This window comes from Archocentrus centrarchus, chromosome 14 (assembly GCF_007364275.1).
Source record: "Archocentrus centrarchus isolate MPI-CPG fArcCen1 chromosome 14, fArcCen1, whole genome shotgun sequence".
In the NCBI taxonomy this organism is placed as follows: domain Eukaryota; kingdom Metazoa; phylum Chordata; class Actinopteri; order Cichliformes; family Cichlidae; genus Archocentrus; species Archocentrus centrarchus.
This window is the reverse complement of record NC_044359.1, coordinates 18,537,523-18,558,269: the sequence shown is the minus strand read 5'-3', so window position 1 is coordinate 18,558,269 and position 20,747 is coordinate 18,537,523. Positions and strand designations below refer to the sequence as shown.

Genomic DNA, 20,747 nt, shown 5'->3' with positions numbered 1-20,747 from the left:
ATGGATGTTTGTATGACTTTTTTTAATCCTTGATAAATGAGTGCATATGACCTTTACTTCATGCAGGACTGGGGGTGTTCTGCATCTGCTGCAGTGTGTGTTATGTTGCTCGTGTAAGCAGAAGTCATGCTATATGAACACACTAGCTATTCATAGTTTGGAGAACTGTCCTTAATTACTCAAACATTCTTGTGTTTTTGCAAATTGGAGCATTCAAAAGCATGGCCTGAGCAGTTGTGGTTTGCAGCTGACACTGGTAACTGGTAGACACAGGCACACTTTTCGGATTCGGTGCCATTATGTATAGAGATTTTTGAGGTGTGTGTTTTTTTTTTTTTTTTTTTTTTTTAAATACATTTTTCAGCTCAAGTTGTCAGAGTGAAGCCCATTCCTGATTTTTAAAGTCCATTTTCTTTTTGCTATTGTGATGAATGAGGCTGACACAGTCTCTTATAGCTGAGGTGTGACCCTGTGTTGGTCAGGGGTGTCAGAAACAACTGGCAGCTCTGCAGAATAAATGTAAATGCAGTTTGAGCTCGATGCATTAGCATTCCTATAACATGTACAGAAACGCTTGAAATGCAGACGACTCTGAAACTTTGAGTCTGATCAGTGAAAATCTTCTCTTTATATGTTATATCACATGACTTGAGCTCATTTAATTTGAAATGCCACTACTTTAGGTCTCTAAGTACAAAAATTGATTAAGTGTATGCACTTACAACTTATCATGTTTTTAGTTTCTTTAGCGTGAAAAGCTCTGCTCTGGGTTTCTTCTCAGCTCTCAGTTGTAAATTTGAAAGGCTGGTGTGTGACTGTTCAAAGCTGCTCAGCACAGCGGAGGGGCTTGCTGTTTTAAAATTAGCATGGACAACTCAGTTGTCTCCTGCATTTGTCCCAGCCAGTGGATCACATCTTCTTTGTTGCCACTAGTGAAGACGCGGCCCCCCCTCTCCTTCTGTCGTTAGACACCACGGAGCTGTTTGTTCCTGGGTTTTACGAGGTGTCGGGAACCGGTGAAGGTCGCCATTCGTGAACGAGTGTTAACTGTTGAATGGGTAAAATGGGACTACAGTTGCAGGACAGACTGCCACCATACTTCAGCTTCTCAATGGTTGCTTAATGTGCTGATGTGAACTCAGCTGACTAGTCAGCTTGTGTAAATGAGGCTGTGTCAGGGGTTTGAAATTTGATAGCGTCTGTGAGCTTCTGTTGGACCCACAGAAAGAGCTTAATGCTCTACTGCTGGTGAGTCTTATTTTTTTCCTAAAGACTTCATTGTTATCCATAGTAATAAAATAATGAGTTAACTGCCAGAAACGTTTATATAGTAACATTGTCTCTAAGTTGAGTTATTTTATCATTTTATATTGAATATTTGTTCTATTTAAAATTCTGGTTGGACAAAACAGACATTTTGACGTGTCCTCTTGGACTCTGAAAAACCTGTAATACACATGGTTTTACATTTTTCTGTCTTACCAAGCAATCAAAACCCAACAGTTGATAATGGAAATAACATGGGGTTGTAGCCATGTATAATGCAGAATAACCATGAAAATGTATCTAAAAATAAGCAATCTCATATGTTTATTTACTTCATTTTTACTTTTCAAAGTTGCCAGATATCAGAAGTCAGAGTCTGAGGGTAGAAATGTCAAGCTAGGTAGCAGCTAGTGTCTATTGTACTCACTCTACTCCACCTCTCCCAGCACACACACACACACACACACACACACACATGCATACACCCACTTGTCGCATACACACTGGATCTCTTGTCTTTAGTCATCCAGCTCGAGTTACTTTTATCTGTCTCCGGCTTGTGTCTGGACCTTGCGATAGTGGCACATCCCTCTGAGGGGGTTCGGGTGTGGACCGTTTGCAATGAGGATATGTCCAGTTGGTGGTATGCTGAAATGTGACTTAGTCCGTCAGCCTTTTGTTTTTTGTTTTTTTTGTTTTTTAAACACTTATTTGTCACCTTTGAAATAAAGTGTGTGTCTAACTATGTTACCTTTGTCATTTTTCTAGAGAACTGGAAACAAATTAGATGTTTTTGTGACAGGCTGCTAGTAAAAAGTTACAGTTGAAAATTGGTTCTTTGCTAAGTTTTTTGTGTAGCCACAATATTGGTGATTGTGTCAGGTTACCTTTCATGCTTGGGTGATTCATAGGTGAGTGTTTAGTGGCTTGGCAACCAAAACATTCATCTGAAAATGGTAAGGTACAAGGACTGGACCAAGGAGCGAAAAAAGCAGCCAGTGTCAAAAATCTTTTAAAGACGTTCAGAAAGCCTGGAGAACTATTGCTCAAGACCACTTTAAAAAATGTCTGGGTCCTTGGAAGATAAATGTAAAGAAATAAGGGGTGTCTCAGTGGTGTACACAGCAGATTGAGTTGCATTGTCAGACATGCATAAAGTAGCCACAGCTTTTTATGCAGTTAGTGAAGTCGATGGCTTTTTTTTTTTTTTTTTTTTCAAGGTCAGAAAAATGCTGCACAGAGTAGTGCTTTTTGAGCATAACTGATAGAGCTGAATTCTGATGGTGTTTGTTCATCACTCAGTCACAGCTGATCATCACACTTCAGGAGACTTTTCCCCAAGTCTCTCAGCTTTACAGGTTAAACATTGTTGGACAGCTTTCAGTAATGTTTTCTTCTGTTGTCTCTCCTTCATTCCAACCATTGTCCATCACAAACATCATCACATGTCACAACAATCCTACCTGCCTGTGACTCAGGTGGGAGAAATCTCCACTGCTGTGAGTTTGACTTATTCAATATTCTAGTGGACTGGACTATTTTGTGCTTGTTCTCAACCAGAACCAGTCTTTAATTCCCATCCATTTTCACATTTAAGGTGAAGTTAGAGCCCAGGTCACTGACATGAACTTCACTTGATGTGTGTGCCTGTGCTGATTACTCTACCTGAGTTTGTGATGTCATCACCCCACATATCATGTGACTCCAGAGAGCATCTTTAGTGTGTGTATGTGCGTGCGCGCAGTCATTGTACAGGTTTCCTCCATATTTGGTTCCTGTAGGCACATAGGCGTCCCTCCTCACTGGTTACTGTGCTCTGACAAACTGGAGTGGTCAGTAGATTAAACTCTAAAGAAAGTTTAAGACTCATTACTTGAAATGTTGACTGTGACCAGTATTTGGTGATTTTTTTTTTGTTTAAGGTTATTACTACTTCATCTGGGCAGTGATGGGCATTTGCAGTCCTCAGTGCCTTTTTGGGAAATGTGGTATGTCTGAAACATTTAAACAATGCCTGTAAATTTTTAAATTCAAATCAATATATTTATGATGGCTTTCTCTCTGGTTTCTGAAGACATTTTCTTTCATATGTCAAGAATGTGACAGTCATGTGGGAAATTCTAGAATCCAAATCTTGCCTCATATAAGCAAATCTTTCAAATAGACAACCTCAGAATGATCATACAATACATGTGGGAGTAGAGAAAAACCTATGTGATTTAGACAACCAAAAAAAAACGCAGCATTTGGCAGAAGACTGGGCCAGTTTCCCAACACTGTTACTGTGTTTGTCTAAGACTGCAGAGCCGACGTGGCACAAAGTTTTATTTATAGGATTCATCGGCAATACCCTGTGGGATTTTAGAGCAGGTACTGAAGCTGGTGCATACTGTAAGATTCAGGTGGAGACCAAACACAAACTCCCATGAGGTGTGTGTGTGTGTGTGTGTGTGTGTGTGTGTGTGTGTGTGTGTGTGTGTGTGTGTGTGTGTGTTTTTGGTGGGGGCAGTCTTGGAGACTGTGAAATCAAAGATGTCGAGCAGAAAGAAGAATGACATGTAGAGGGAATGCTTTTCAGCAATATACAAAGCTGTGTTTTCCCAAGTTGGAGCGCTCCACTGTAAAATTAATTTAAATGTGTATGTACCAGTGAAGCATTCGAAATGAACAGATGTGAAGCCTCCAGTGCTACTGGAGAGACTTTGGTTGATGTGAACTGGTGGGGGTTGGTAGTGGCTAATGTTAATAGTAGCCTCTGGCAATCTGGCATGCACAGCAGGCTGCAACAACCTTATGTGAGCGCTGTGGGGAACAAACAGAAGAAGAGTAAAAGGAGTGGGTGAAATAAGAGAACAGAAAGAAATGAGAAGCTGAATGAGCCCTTGAGAAAAGAGTCACTACATACTAATGTCTTCAGACAGGAGCAAACTGGTCAGGGTGAAGCAGCTAAGCAATGAATGCCCCCCCCCAAAAAAAAAACCCCTGCTAGAGCTCACATTCGTATGTAAATAACATGACATTTTGTTGTGTCTACAAATGCTGCTTGTTACAAAGCAATCTTATAATAGTCCCAAAGAATTAAAGCATCCCTCTTTAAATTGTTTTGAAGAAATTTACATTTAGCACACGAGCAAATTACAGTTAAATGAAGAGTGCGAGCATTATACAACTTTAGGGAATATTTCTGTATTCTTAATGGGCCGGTCTGCAGTTGTAAGTACTTTTTTGTGATAAACTCGTGAGCTGCTGTCAGAGCAAACAGTCTAGGGCACTACCTGCGGGGAAATACTTGGAAGAGCCAAGGAGAACTACATGCTGCAGTCAAATCACTAATAAATTATCTAGTGATGTAATATCCAGTCAGCTGTTACCATAATCCTTTACTTTCTTGTAGTCGTGTTTCAGCCTCTTCTCCCTGCGTTTCCTCATTGTGGAGGATACTGAGTACCAAGTTGAGGGAAATTGCCAACAAGGATTTTTATATTTTACTCTAAGTCAAAATTATGTATTTCCATTGTTGACTATAAAGCTTCCTTAAGAGCTGTTTACATGTCTAATGTTTAGACTTTTGTTGGCCCATTAATTGTACATTTAGGTCTGGACATAAGCTGAGAAAATATCTGCACCAGAGTAGGACCTAAAAAAGACTGTAAACAGTCGAATTGACTTTCTCGGTTCCTGCAGTGTAGACGCCGTTAAAAAGTGCTGTCTTTTTAAGAGTTCACTGAATGTTTTAAGAGTTTATTTCCTAGAACTCTTAAGTTCCTGTAGTCTGAAAGCACCTGGTGTTACCTGACTCTGAAGTCTCACCTTTCAAGTAATTGTTTTTGCATCATCTGTAACATGCAAGATAAAAAATGCATCCATGAGAACTGGCTTTAGCTAACTAGCACATGCAGCAGTCCTGTCCTTGAAGATTTTGGATATCTTTGCATAAAATGCATAAAATAAACATGCTGCTTAAATCTGAATTTCTTTGTTTCACTCTTTTCATTTCAGTTAAAGATACTCCAGTTTTTACTGAGCTTTTTGATGAATCTGTTTCTTGCTATTTGTCTAATTTCTGTGTTATTTTCCAGCATATGATAAGCTTCGTGTTTAGCATTGTGCTGTATATCTGTAGCTTGTTTAGTGACGTAAACTCTAGGAATTGGATTATTGGTCCAAAATTAACTTAATAAAAAAAAACAACCTGATTGGATATCTATAATCAGTTGATCTATGGAGTTGGACAAAACATTGGACAAGTAGAAAGAAAGTTAAAATGTCATGAGTCAACAAAGGGGTTTGCAGTTGTTTGATTTAATGGCAAAAAGTGATCAAGTGAATTGACAAAAGGAAAAAAAGTGCCATAGACTGTGCTCTGAAATTTAATCAGATGATCAAAAAAAGTGCGTTTTGATCATCTGATACCCACCTAAAGCTACACATAGTTTAGTCTCGTGTACAATATTAACAAAATGTGGATATGTCATGTTAAAGTCAAGCCAAGTTCAGTTTCATTTTATGGGTGCATTTAATTTGTCGGATTTAATTTAAGACACATGAAGTTGTTCTTGTTTATGTGAGTGTTTTTTTTTTTTTTTTTTTTTTTTTTTTTTTTTAACTGATGCATAAAATGAGGTCAGTGATTCTTCCTTCTCATTTTGGATGTTTTGGTTATGGGGCATTATTGCTGCTGTTGATTTAAACATTTTTTTATTTATGTGCAACATTTAGAAATTAATGGCTATTTTAAAATTCTGACCTGTTTTGTTCACATTGCTCATTGTTCATTGGGATAAATTATCATGTGGTCTAATGTAATTGATCTTCCTGAAGTTGCAAATGCTGCAGAATTATCAGCTACATTGGTCTGTCCATGACAACAAAATGGAGTCTGCTATTGGTCTATCATTTTGAGATTGAATGGGGTCAGGTTGGCAATTGTGTGCAATCTGTTTCTGATAAATCGGCAAAAATTGCAAATCTTTTGTCTTCTATTGCAAATCTCTAACAGTTTGTATACACAGAAAGTAACGTTAACTACTTGTAAATTAGCTACTAATGATGTAGTTACTGCAGAAAGGCAATTTAACTGCAAAATGATAGGTGCTCAGCAACCTTGCCTTTATATAGAATACAACTAGTCGGCAACCATCTGAGTTGAGTCTCCTATTGCAAAGAGAATCGTCGCAGATGAGCGCAGACTGACTCACATCAATTGCAATGTCTTTTCAATCTGTTTGCATTTATAAATTATTTGCAACCCCTCACTAATCTGAGCAGCACGGTGGTGAGGTGGACATCCAGCCAGGGGCCTTTCTGTGTAGAGTCTGCATGGGTTCTCTCTCAGTACTCCGGCTTGCTCCCATAGTCAAAAGACTTGCAATTAGTGGGCTTAGGTTAATTGGTGATTCTAAATTCCTTATAAGTATGACTGTGAGAGCAAATGATTGTCTCTCTCTGTGTTAGCCCTGTGACAGACTGTCGACCTGTCTAGAGTGACAGTCAGTCAGTTGAAGACTGAACTGGTAAAATATTAAAATAATTTAGTTATCTTTGATGATCCATTTGTAGTAAAGTAAAAAGGGGACTTTTTTTTTTTTTTTAGGCAGCAGCAACTAAATTTGTGATTGCTGTGGTTTAAATGAGTTCCCTAAATACAATTTCACCGTTTTGGCTTCTAAACTAATGAATAATACAACTCTAAAAGTATCATTAAATAATTGTCAATGTCTGAAATGTTGGATTGGTTTGGACTCTTGGACTAAAGTATTAAATAAGTACAGAAAGTAGAGAAGTTATGGTAATGGCTATACCATGAAGTTTTGCTGCAGTAATCAGTCATTGCTTGCATTGCTTAAATGCCCTGGAAGGCATTTAAATACACAAAGAGCATCTTATATAAACCCACTGACTGTGTGGCTTATAGTTTGGCTAACATCCTGGACCAGGGAGGCTCTCCTCTGACCTTTAAAACGATCATCTGCCATCATCATGTGACATGCTCTGAACACTGAGCAGCCCTGTAAGTAATGCCTTACATGTCTTTCGAGGAGGTTTTGTAGCATGCAGCTCAGATGATCATGAGGTGGTTTTTGAAGTCAACAACTTGCTCTTTACTATTAAACAACAGTTGATTGTCCACTTGTTGCAGTGGCTGGTGGACTATAAAATGTAATTACTAGTCGGATACAGTTTCAGGAGCTAGTCTGGTTCATTGCTGTTGGTCTGTGTTGGATTCCCAGAAGTGGCCTGAAGTCTTTTTAAAGAACCTGTATCCCCTTTAGTTGTATGAACTTACCAAAGACTGGAATTGTAAATAATATTGAAGTGTTTTTTAAGTGTAGAGCCATTGCTCTTCTGATTTAACTGTAGGTACATTTTAGCCTAAATTGGAAGTGCTGTTTGTCTTTGGTAACCACAGAGGCAATTCTTTATGTATCTTGTATTTGCTTATAGAAGTTTATTTACAACTTGTTATCTGAACTGGTGGCATCATTAAGTATTTTAAAAAAAAAAATCCTTGACACATTTTTTTCCTTCGTTTAATACATTCAGGTGTTACTATGCGTTTCACCCATGTTAGCAGCATTAAAGTTCTCCATCGCGGCATTTGGAAATACAACAGCTTTGATAGCGGGTGTGGCCATTAGCACTAACAATCATTTGGTACAGACGGGACACCCTCGGTCACCCGTTCATTACTGAGGGGCTCCGTCAAAAGATTTCTTTATGCTTTAATCCCTGATTAGTGACTAAAAGTAGACCTCCAATAGAAACTTATTTAGGAGGACCTGTGGGAATACAAAGTATTACAACATTAAACGCATGCAGCTCTGTTTTTCAACAAAAAGACAGAAGATGTTGATGTCAGTTTAACGTGGAGTCTGTCTACACGCACGGCAAGCGCAAAGAGGTGAAGCTCAGGTGGAGTGAAAGGAAACGTTTTTCTAATGTCCAAAACAGCAGTGCTTGTTCCTGTAACCACCATTATTTACTGGGAAACAGCTGGAGGAGCCCTTCATCCAACCACCTGATCAACAAGTGTCAGCGTGAACTTTGTAGCCACTCCATCCAAAGCTGTTTGTTTTACACAGTGAAAAACGTACATGTAAATGTACAATGTAAAGATAAAGAAGTTAGAATAAAATACACAGATGAACTGTTAACTTAGTCTGAAATGATGCTTAAATCAGGCAGCTCCCTGAAGGCTGACGGCAGCTGTCTTGCTTTATATGGCAGTGATACCTGCACCTGATGCCATACACTGTTAAAGATGAGTCCCTGTAATGTATACATAAATACTGTATGTCCATCTATTCAAAGAATGTCAGTGCCTACAAAAAAATCACACTCCTTTCCTTGCTTACTGCTTCTGTGCTTCACTCACTGACCTAATGCTTATGCAAATCTATCTTTAATAATCTTTATACCACTGAACATGTGATTTTTCAGGAAAGCAGATGATTTCTCAGGAAATCGAATGAACCACAGAAGCAATACTGCGCATAGCAAAAAGAGGGACGATGTAACCCTTTTCACAGAGAACTATTACTTGCATTTGAGTGACCTACCAACTGCATGATTTGAGGTCAAAGCTGATTTTAAAAACACTTCAAAAGTTGGTGTCTGCCCAGGAAGTAAAGTTTTTAAATACAATGAGTTGTCATGTCTGCCACCTCACAGTTGAAACAGTTGCAAATCTTGTCATTGTTAATGTGCAGCAGCATGACTGGCTAATGTCTGTCTTAGTTTGGCCATTGGGGAGGTGGCAAGACGACCGCCATCTTTGCAGTTATGGGACTCGCCTATAGGTTTCTGTTTGGGATTCTTGAGTGCCTCTCTGTCTCTTTTGTCAGAGGATCACCAAAGTTCATTCTGGACTGAAGTACCGGACTGACTGACCATCAGACAGAAAAGCAGCCCTGGCATCCCTGAAACCATGCCATTCATTATCATTGCTGATTTAGAAAAAAATAGCCCAAGTAACTAAAATAAAATAAATAATAAGTGAATAAGATGTGATTGTGGGGAAAATCTGCAGTATTTCCTTCTCATCAGCTCCTGTTCTGATTGTTGGACTGTCAGTGCTCTGTCACAATGACGAGGCAGAAAGAGTCAGTGAAAGTTGAGTGTTTCCTCTGTTGTCCCAATTCCTGTGATTTAGACACAGCAAGGAACACAGTACATACTGATACTAAGAAAGCCAGTGCTAGTGGAACTCCTTGCTTTCAAAGCTCTGATAATCAAACTCTTTGCCTGTAAAATGAGCATTCGTACTCCCTGAGTAGCAGTGAGAAACTTTTGAAACTACTATTGTTCAGACATTTAGCAAACAAGCAGATAAGAGCAGGCTAAATACTTGAGGAATTAATGCTGATTCCTGTTACTAATTTAGCACAGAGTTGTTAACGCTGGCCAAGGTTTCAACATCCATCTGCTGAGAGGAAAAGGTGAGTTTCAGTTACGTATTAACCTGACCCAAATGTGGCTGGAGATAAAGTGGAAGCTAAGAGATATCTGAGGTGTTCTTCTGGAAGGATGTGTTCAGTCCTCCTCGGTGGTAAAGGCCTTGTCCATTTTTTTTGGCTTTATGTTTCTAGTTTTCCATGAAGGTCAGGAACAATGATGCACACATTTGGGTCAAGGTGAACCAAAGTTGAGCATGACACAAAGAAATAAACCTAGTAATTGTAGACGTTTTAGTGAAAATCACGGATTTTTTTCTGGGTAGTTTTGCAGCTTTAAATTCTGTTATGACCATACAAATGGTTTTTGAAGTTAAGGGGAATAGCACACAAGCAAGGCAACAAATGACCAGTTTTAAAGGATTTTCTTACTTCACATAATTTTTCTCTTGAATTTTCATAATTTTCCTGACCTTCCTGGTAAAATGAATGGCTGGTGTTTGGAATCTTACGTGCCATGAGAAATAAAAACCGTGGTCGTGTCTGGGGGTCAAGGCCAGCTAATACTGGGGGGGGGGAGACACTGCTGGTAAAAACCCAACAAACTAGTTCACAAGTTTCAGTTTAAAATAGGAATCTGATTCTGAACTAACCTGCTCTGGTATTTGGAGAAATCCTCTTGTCTCCACCTGTTATTAGTGAGTTTTATCAGAATGGCAGGTTCATGTGATGTTATCAGCCATGATTAGTGTAAGCAGCAGACTGATGAAGCAACTTCATGCCTGCTAAGCGTGAGTTGTTGGGTTTAACAGCAGAAACGTCACTGTGTTATAAGAAGCTTTTATTTAGGAGTAAAATGTTGCCAGGCTAACAAAATAAACTGCCAGTTTCACAAAGCAAACATTTAGATGTTGAATAGAGTAGCAGCCTGGGATCTGTAGACCTGAGCTCTGCACTATGATCAAGAAACCCTGTCAGCCTGTGCATCGTTTCTTACTAAGAGTTACTCAGTCAAGTTGCTCTGCGTTTTCTCCTGCTTAGTCAATGTTGAAATGGAAGAAGAAAATGTGGTGGTTTTAAATGGTCCTCATGCTGTTTAATCTAAATAGGCATTGCACAAATGTATTAGTGATTCTGAAAGATGCCACACCCTTGCCCTTTTGTTGGCTGATGTTGCATGATTGTTGTCAGATGTTACGTCCTGTCTTTTGATTCTTCCAAGAAACTTAACAAACAGTTAAGTTGTTTGAAGTCCAGAAATCATGTAAATGAAGTCCTAGAATATTATAAGACACTGAATAGACGTAAGGTGCAAGTTTCAGCTTGCGGTGCACTGTTTGCTATGAACGACTGATTTAAAGGTTAACTCTACTAATTATTAAGCCTGTGTGTAAGGATTGTTGTGGCTCCAGTCTGGGCCAAAGAATGACGCTAAAAAGAAAAGAAAACCCCTGCTGCTCGCTTTTCTTGTCTGCTTGAGGCAAACCTCTTTAGGTCTGAATTGGCTACTTCCAGCATATTGCACCTGAATCGCTAACCAAACTGTTAGTGGTCAACTTGCATCATGGGTAATGTAGACATTGCATTTTTATATATACATTTTGGACCCAGAACAGTGGCAAAAAGTGTGGCTAAACTTATGACTGTACATATAAATGTAATCACTGCTAAAATATATATTTTTTTTCTTTTTAAATTTCACATTTTTAGATGGCACGGTATTTGCTGTGGCTTTCAGTGTTTTCTTTGTCCTCATTTGTACTTCAAATGTCTCAGAATCTGCTTATGACAGTGTAGCCAGCCAGGGAAAAAGAAAATACACGGCAGCAAACATTCAGAGGAGAGAACGTGATCGGAAAGTCCAAAGAAGAATAAATTCTGCATCTGGTCTCTCTGTGACATTTAGGGACATCTTGTTTTTTTTGGTTGTTTTTTTTTTTTTTGGTTGTTGTTTGTTTGGTCCAAGTTTTTGTCTGCATTTACTACGTATAATTTATTTTTCTTCCTCTGTACAGTCATGCTCTCTGATTGGCTTTTTGCACATTTTTACTGCACTTCTTAAGGGAGCTGAATAATAAAAGGCTGTAAATTTGTGTCCATTTAAAGTTAAGTCAGGATTCTTTAAAGTATAGAACGGGCTGTTTAATCTCAGCATACCTCTGAATTAGCTTCTTGTGCTATGTGACATGAATTTCTTTTAATATTTGTTGTAGCTTTCAGTTCTACTGACTTGGATTTCTTTTCCAATTGTTGAAACTCTTTGCTGCTGGTAAATTCCCATCCGGGGAAGAAATGTAGGTTCCTGGTCAGTTGCTGCCCAGCAGCTGTAGGTTTCTCACCCAGCCCAACCTTTGTTATTCATAATGGCGTTGTCTGTTTCTAACACATGGAAATTAAGTACTCTAACCTGTGAAGTGGTCTGTGATTTTAAGAATGGGATTGGTATGGGTATCTGCCTGTCTGCTGCATGTGTAAGCACCAATTAGGATGATTTTAACAAGCCCTTTAAGCTAGAAATATATCACCAGAACATCAGTGTCAGTTGGTACTGGACTTCTTGGCTGTGCTCCTTATTTGTCAGTAGGCGGTCTGTTTCAGCAAAACACTATGGTGGATTACCTTGACTTGAGAGAGAGAGTTGGAGACTAGCAGTATAATAAATCCCATCAGCATCAGAGTCTTCAGCTGCTTTATTACAGCAGTTAAATGTGTTGCACTAGTTAAGGTTTAAATAATGTCATTGTTTCCTGATATCACTGGTGTTAAACACATTTAAGCAATAGCTGCAAAGTTGATCTTTAGACACCAGCAGCTTTGTCATTACTGGAGGGCAATTAAGAATTAGGAGAAAACTCTGTGACAATGGAATGAATTAGGTGCCGTTTACACGAGACCGTTTTCATTTTGAAACGGTGTCGTTTTGATGCGTTTCGGCCTTGCGTTTACACGACAACGGTGTCGTTTTGATGCGTTTCGGCCTTCTGTTTACACGACAACAGAGTGAAAACGATGTGTTTCAGAAACGGGGTCCAGAGTGGAGCGTTTCAGAAACGCACCGGCTTGCGTTTTCGTGTAAACACTTGAAACCGGGGTGATTTGAAAACGCTCGACTCGCACATGCGCACTATGGTTGCGACGGCCAGTTTTTCGCGCACGCGCAAACTGATAAACAGTACTCGCGGATTCACGAGTGCTTCTTATGCTTTTCCTGTGTTTTTACCGTTTTGTAATTCAGCGTTGTGTGCAGCAGCGATCCAACCTCATCATCGGTCCACACAAAACCTCTCACATTGGCCGTTTTGTAAGTAATGAACAATTTGCCGCACTACCTACTGTGTCACTCCACGCATGCGCGTCTTGCGTAAACAAACTGCAAAGAGAAAACCAACGCCAACTTGTGGCCTGGCATGGGAACTACATCGTTTTCATCGTTTCACATGTCCTCGTGTAAACGCGGATCGTTTCTGAAACGCCATCGTGTAAACGAAAGGCTGAAACGCATCAAAACGACACCGTTTCCAGTGAAAACGGCTTCGTGTAAACGGCACCTTAATGATGCCTAAGAAATACTATCTGCCTGGGTGCTCTAAAGTACATGCCAATTTAATACAGTTTACTGATATCATTCGTAGGTATTATCTGGTTTGACCTTCCTACATGGCAGGATTTTATGCTTTTTTTTTTTTTTTTTTTTTTTTTTTTTTTCCTGAGTTGGAGGCAGGTTTTTTTTTTTTTTTTAATTTATTTTTTACATTTCTGTTTAGGGAAGAGTGAAAAGGCAAGATATGAACGACTGATGTTATGTGGCAGCGTTATTCAGATGGTTTATGCCTTGAAAATTGAAACTGCAGTAGGTTTCCCAGTCCAAGAAATTCCTGTTTGGCTGAACTACCCTCAGATCCTAAATATCTTGCTCTCATTAACACATACATGCATAGATCTCTACTGAACCTCTGGCATGCTGCTACTCTTTGTTTTTAGTGATGTAGCCCATCAGAGGATTTTATTCCCCTCTCTCTTTCGTTCTGGTGATGTTCCGCGACGTGAGTGTCCTTAAGGAGCTTACTGAGATTTACTCTTTGGTGTAAACTGCTCCCTATGAGCTGCATTGACTCCCTTGTATCACTGTTGCTGGTGACAGAGATGGAAACGAGGAAACATCTTTGATTTTTAGGACATGAGCCAAGTGACAAAAGCGTGAATATTGTGAGCAGGTATGACTGGAGTAGGTTTCTTTATTTTTATTTTATTTTATTTGAGGAGGGGGGGGGCTCTAAATCTATACTAGACTGTAAAACCTGAAGTAATGTGCAGGTGTTCTTCAGATGGTTACAAGGCAACAAGGTTATATCTGTTGTCTTTTGTTCTTGTGTATTTTATGGATGATTGTTTTTGCAATAACTGTTTACTAATTGCCTGCTTCGATGTTACTTAATTTCTGCATGTAGTCATTTGTATTCATGTTAATAATGGGGGTGTGTGTTGCTGTTGATCTAGTTGGGTTATATTGGGATCACCAAGTGTTATATTTATTTTTAGGAATAATTTAGACTTTGCTGTCATCATGATATCAGTGTTTGATTTTAGCTTTTAACATATGGATCTGAGGAAGATGTCGAGATAGAATCCGAGACCCAGAGCAGAAATTCCATCTTGAACAGCAATTTAAAATAATAATGGATTACAGAACAGGACGAACACGGTTACATCTACGTTATGCTAACGTAACACATTCAGCTACATGACGCACAACGAACACGTGTTCGGTATGTTAACGTAACATTGTTATTCAGATAACCATAGCATAAAGAACATACTAACAAGTTAACCAAACCATCAATCTATTGAATTCTTCATCCTCGGTGTCACTTCTAAACAATTCCGTACACTCCGTAGACGAAGCGCCGCTTCCTCTTCTGTGTCGCGTTAGTCAGACTCGTCGTCAGCTGCAGTTCCAATTATTCCAGCCTTTCTGAATCCCAACAGGATGGTTTGGTTGTCACTGAAGCCCATGTTTTCTTGATCCATCCAATGACTTCCAGGAAAGTTGGGTGGTGCATTCTCCCAGTTGCCGTTAAGCTGTGCTCTCCATCCATCATCCACTGCGCCCACAGGTTACGCAAGACTGCCTTAAAGCTGCAGTTCACGGAGATGTCAAGTGGCTGGAGTATTTTGGTTCATGTGTTATAAATGTCACATATACGTCGCTCCAGAGTATAGGTCGCACCCCCAGCCAAACTATGAAAAAAAGTGCGACTTATACTCCGGAAAATATGGTACTAAACTTGCTAACTGCTTACTGTCTTGTCCTGATTTTAAATGAATTGTTGAAAATTTGCTGTTTTTACACTTAAAAATTAATATTATTAGAAATAATAACATAAGGACATATTCTTCGGCTCTTGTGAATTTTGATGAGCCTCTTGTACGTTTATCCTCAAAATACAATTCTTTAATGACTTTTTGATCCATTTGAATTGTTTCCTCCACTTTCTGGTTCCTTAATCCAGTGGTTGTGGTGTTTCGGTCTGTTGCAGTGAGTGTAGCTACCTACAACACTGTCAGAAAAGAAAAATGATGTTGGTGTTTGTAGTTTAGTTTATCTGAAAACAGACACCACAGCAGTTTATTAACCAAAGGGAAATAAGACACATAAAGCCAGATTATTTACTGAGAGCCTGCCTGCTTCTGGTAGATAAGGCAAGTAATGAGAATGTAAGTGTAACTAAGACAAGCGAGTACCTGTGGGAGGAATAAAACAAGTTTGTCATATGGTTTTTATTTTTCCTTCTCCACAATAATTTTTTTTTTTAAACACATCCATATAATTGTGTGAAGACAGAGACTCTGTTTTCATGTATGCAGACCAAGTTGTAATATCAGCCATCTTTGTGTTCCCACAGAGTCTACTGGACCTGCCAAGGTGGTGAGAGCAGGCAATCCACCCAAAGCCAGACGTGGCGGCAAGGTAATATTTTCCATGTTTTTGTCCTTAGATTGAATGTTTAGTAGCAGTCTGTTTTGTGATTGTATAATGTTAACGAGGTCCAACAGTATTAATATGGCTCCCTTGTGACTTTAAAAACCAGCAAGTGAAAAATGTAACTATCAGGCTTGCAGCTTTTGTGCAGGGTGGTGAATACGGAGGGGGGGAGGGGGGGGGGGGCAGAAATGCTGATTGCAATCATGGGATTTTGTCAAAAGGGCAATTAGGTCCACTTCCAGAATATTTGGCTATGGTAACGTGTTTGGAACAAGGCTTATTTTTGTCTGTCATTGTTTACACTTCATATTACTAAAGTTTCCCAACCAAGAAATGGTTCCTACACATAGCTTGTGGGATTTTTTACATTTTCTTTTTTCTTTTCTTTTTTTTTTTTTAAGGCAGATCAAAAACAAATATTTATAGTGTTATTAAAATTTAGGTGAGCTGGTTTTTGCGTTGATGTCAAAAAGCCTTTTTGTTAGCTAAATATTTAAGGGTGGCATACTTTAAGGACATGCACTCGCCAGCCACTTCATTAGGTATACCTGTTGAACTGCTCTTTAGTGCACAGATCAATAACAGCCAATCACATGTCGGCAACTACGTGCATTTTAGGCATGTAGGTCAAGATGACCTGCTGAAGTTCAAACTGAGCATCAGAATGGGGAAGAAAGGTGGGAAAGGTGATTGGCTTTGAACATGGTGTGGTTGCTGGTGCTGGATGGGCTGGTCTGAGTATGTCAGAAGCTGCCATCTCTTGAGGTTTTGCTGCACAGAGGGTTTTGGTCTGAAAAACAGAAAATGTCCAGTGAGTGGCAGTTCTGTTTACAAATACCTTGTTGATCTCAGAGGAGAGTGGCCAGACTACTTAGAGCTGATAGGAAGGCAATGATAACTCAGATAACCACTCTTCACAACCAACACATTGAACCTTAAAGCAGATGGGCTACAGCAGCACAAGGACACACTGGGCACCATTCCTGTCAGCTAAGGACAGGAAAATGAGGTTACAAGTCACAGAGGATTGGAAAAACATTTCCTGGTCTGAGTCTTGATTTGTGCTGCAGCATTCCAATGGTATGTTCACAATTTGGTGTAAACATGAAGATATGGATCCATCCTGCCTTGTATCAATGGTTTTGACTGATGGTGGTGGCATAATGTGTGGAGCATATCTTCTTCGCACACTTTGTTCCCCTGGGTACCAACTGAGCATTGTTAAAACACCACAGCCTACCTGAGTATTGTTGGTGACCATGTCCATTTCTTCATGACCACAGTGTACCCATCTTCTGATGCCTGCTTCCAGCATCGTAACGCACCATGTCACAAAGCTCAAATCATCACAAACTGGAACATGACTGTGAGTTTATTGTACTCAAATGGCCTCCGCAGTCACCAGATCTCAATCTGATAGAGCACCTTTGGGATGTGGTGGAACAGGAGATTCACATCATGCATGTGCAGCAACTGTGGTGATATCATTTCAATATGGATTAAATGTTTCCAGCACTTTCTTGAACCTATGCCACAGAGACATCTCTTGCTACTTTCCCACCGCCGAGGAGCTGGTTCATGTGCCAGTGCTCGTGTTGAAACGCTTAAGAACGGACCCGCGTTCCCACCGCGTTTCTGTGAACTGCTCCTTTACGTATGAGTGTGGGCGGGTCCTCGTCTGGACACGGAAGCCAAAGCGCACAAACGTGGGAGAACACGCTCCCCTTTCTCGTGCTGTAAATATGTTTTACGGTCCAAAACAAACTACTGCAGCATCTGTATGCAGCACAGAGGTAAACACAGACAGCGATTAGAGCAAGACGACAAGTACGCACTTTGTGTCCTTTTATCTGTGATATGAACTGATACAAAGCAGCAAGTTCAGCCTTAGAGCCCAACCTAATTCCCAGCCGTGAAAATCGCTTAGCTTTTCTCATGTAATACACATGTAATATGGTAGAAAACTTGATGTTGAGACGGCAGAGTCACGCCCCTCTGCTGCTTTCGGCACGCGTTCTTGGTTCGAGACCAGCTAGTTTGCGGGGCCGGAATTGAACCTGTTTTTCGGTCGAGCACCGAGTGCTTCCACGGTGGAAAACCCGCCAAACGGTTCAAATTAAGGCACTGGAACCCTGTTGGTGGGAAAGAGGCCTCTGAAGGCAAAAACAGGGTCCAACCTGTTACTAGAAAAGTGTACCTAATGAAATGTCAAGTGAGTGTAAATTGAAAAGACAATCTTTATTTTATGTCATTAGGAACCCAGTTCAAGTTTTATTTTCGTTTGACAGCTAAAGTGAAAGTATTTGCAGACAGAGGAGTTTATCTTTAAGGCCTCAAGCAGCATGCAGTCACCTCCTTTCACACATGCTGGAATGCAGATGTGCTCATGATGAGCCAGTGGCACGGCAGATAAAGCCTTTCATTCACAACGTCCCACCTCTTTTGCTTCTCCTCTGCTGTAGTACTCTACAGTTGGTTGTTGGTTGCCACACCCCTACCATAAACCTTTTATGGCCACCTTGGTTACAGTCACAGGAACAAAAGGCAGAAACTATCTGCAGGCAGCACATGGCTAAAGCTAAGATCAGGAGGTTGCTGAGCACTACTGAGCTGTAAAAGCACTTCTGAAAGTCGACTTTTTACCAGATTAGACCGACATGTAAGGACTAAAGTGGTACTGCCTGTGTAAACATGATCAATTTAGTAGTTTTCTCCTTTCCATTCTATGAAAAAATTGATGTTTATAAACAGAGGAAAAAACACCATCGTATCTTTTTTTTTTTTTTTTCCCCCTCCTTAATTTCTCTGAACCCCCCCCCCCCAGGTTGGAGATTTTGGTGACACGAACAGCTGGCCAACTCCAGGGGAGATTGCAACTAAGGACATGCAGGTACGTGTTGTTACACTTTGTGTGTGTGTATATAACATTTATTTTAATCATAGGCTGGTAGATGTAGAAGATACACTGGAGAGACAAAGGTCTGTTTGGTCTGAGTACATTATTTTAAAGGCATTTCAGTTGAAGCAGCAACATCAATACATGCACAATAAGTTTTTATGCTATGAGATGCTATGAGTCTTATTTGCATTTTCTCTTCCTCTCAGCTGGTGGATCAGGTTTCAGCTGCAGAAAGATATGATAGTAGAGAACTTTTTTGAATTGGTCCTTTTGAACCCATTCTCACAGAGGAAAGATTTTTTTTTTTTTTTTTTTCTTCTTCTTCTTCTTCTGTTTCAATTTGTATCTGGGGGTTGTCCTGTTTTAGTAAAACTATGAGCCAAAATTGCTAATAATGTCTGCAGGCCAAAGAAGGATGCTGACATCTGTTTTGATCCCTCCACCAAATGTATGACAGGAACTTTGATAAGTTTAAACAAGCTGTGGTGTTACGGTGTCTGGAAGAAATCCTCTTATAATGATGGCAAACAGGTGACTACAGACAGGATTTTGTCTGTTACTCAGGTAATAGTCTGATACCCATAAACAAAAAAGATTTGAACAATTTAGAGTTGGAAGCAGATGATGGTTTTTATTAAAGTAGCATCTTAAAAGTTTGTAGTTATAAATAATGATATTTACCAAACAGACTGTTACACTCCACTGTAGTGGATGTTTGCAGCTTTCTACAATGGGTATTTTAGTGGTTGTGGCTGTAATTACACAGGAGCTAAACGGCACATCCAGACAGAACAGTCTGCTTCTGCTGGCCTGACTTTGTGTCCCCAGGACTGCATGTTTCTTTTAAGGTGTGGGTTAGCCAAGAATCCCCACCGTGTCTCTATCTCTGGAGACATAGCAAAGATGGCTAACCCCAGAGTGGACTCAGCCTCCCCAAGGTGGGGAACCAAACTGTTTTGGGTCTTAAAGTGGCCACAAAAAAATCCAAATGAGTCGTCGATCCTGTAGTACCTTCTTGGTGTACCTCCAAACTTAGAGAGTTGTTGGACCAATTCTGTGTCTTCCCATGTTGTAAGACATGTTCTGATCAAGTGGGGCAAAATACAAAAGTAATCAGTTTAGATGGTGGTGTCTAACCCATTATTTTGGTTTAAAATAAATGAATATACATTAAAAGTCTCTGCCCTGCCTCAATATGTCTCATCCTGAAACATGTCCTGCATACAAGCTTTACTCAGGTGTCCATGGCATGCTAAGCCCCTCCCCTCTAAACTTATCCACTTGTGCCTTACAGCTGCTGGTCAGAATGGGGATATGTCTAATTTGTGTCCTCTTACAGTAGCACTAGCAGTCAGTCACCCCTCAGGGCTGTATTCTATTTCTGGTCTCTGGATGACAGTATGTCACTGGGCAAGCAACCTCGGTAACCTCCCCTATTTTAGGCAGACAGGTCTGAGGGAACACGAAGGAGAGTGCGTGTCCCCGAGCACAAAAATGTGGGTCACATCATCAGTGCTAGGAATAACCTGAAGGACCGGTGGGAGGAGTGGAGTTTGGAGGTAGGCCAAGGCCTGGGAAAGGATGCCCTTTTAGGGACCCCCCCCCCCCCCCCCCCCCCCCTCCCTCCCCCTTGAAGAAGCCAGGCCTGGATCTGTGCTGGTGCTATTCTTGGGGGGGGGGACGACTGAAGTTCACCATCCATCATATAACATTCAAAGTTGTAAATCAATCACAGAATTCCAGAGATTATTGGAATTGGACTCTGATATTTAATTTTGGGGGTAGGGGGTGGGGGAGGTGTGTAGGAAGGGGGGGTAGGTAGTGCTTTAATGTTCTAGTTCTGTGGTTAAAGTCAAACCCAGTAAGCATCAAGCTAACCTGCTTTTTAAAGTTTTAGCTTAATCTCATGATTCCATAATACAACATAAAATACACCCCAGTAATGCAAACAGAATTTCATTCACATTCGTGTTGGTAGGCAGCAGAAATTCGAGCTGTATCACAACACAATAACACATGTATTCAAAATATGCTGCACTTTTGTTTTTTTAAAAAAAAAAAAAAAGGAAAAATTATGGCCAAAAAAACCTGACACTCAAGGTAGCTTTGAAAAAGTAATAAAATGCCTTTGTTGCATTTTGCACCATAACAATTAATTGATGAACAAGTTGTAAACACATTTAAGAGCAGTTTTGTAATTCTTTAT

At 40.0% G+C, this 20,747-nt stretch overlaps 1 protein-coding gene across 5 annotated transcripts in view; it reads left to right on the top strand.

Moving 5' to 3' along the window:
* Positions 1–20,747, top strand: part of larp1 (La ribonucleoprotein 1, translational regulator) — a 48,812-nt gene that overhangs the window by 6,414 nt on the left and 21,651 nt on the right. For all 5 annotated transcript variants that reach the window (XM_030746193.1, XM_030746192.1, XM_030746190.1 and 2 more), the window contains exons 2-3: positions 15,563–15,627; positions 18,467–18,532. In XM_030746193.1, coding sequence (XP_030602053.1) covers positions 15,563–15,627; positions 18,467–18,532 — 131 coding nt within the window. The remainder of the gene's footprint in view (positions 1–15,562; positions 15,628–18,466; positions 18,533–20,747) is intronic.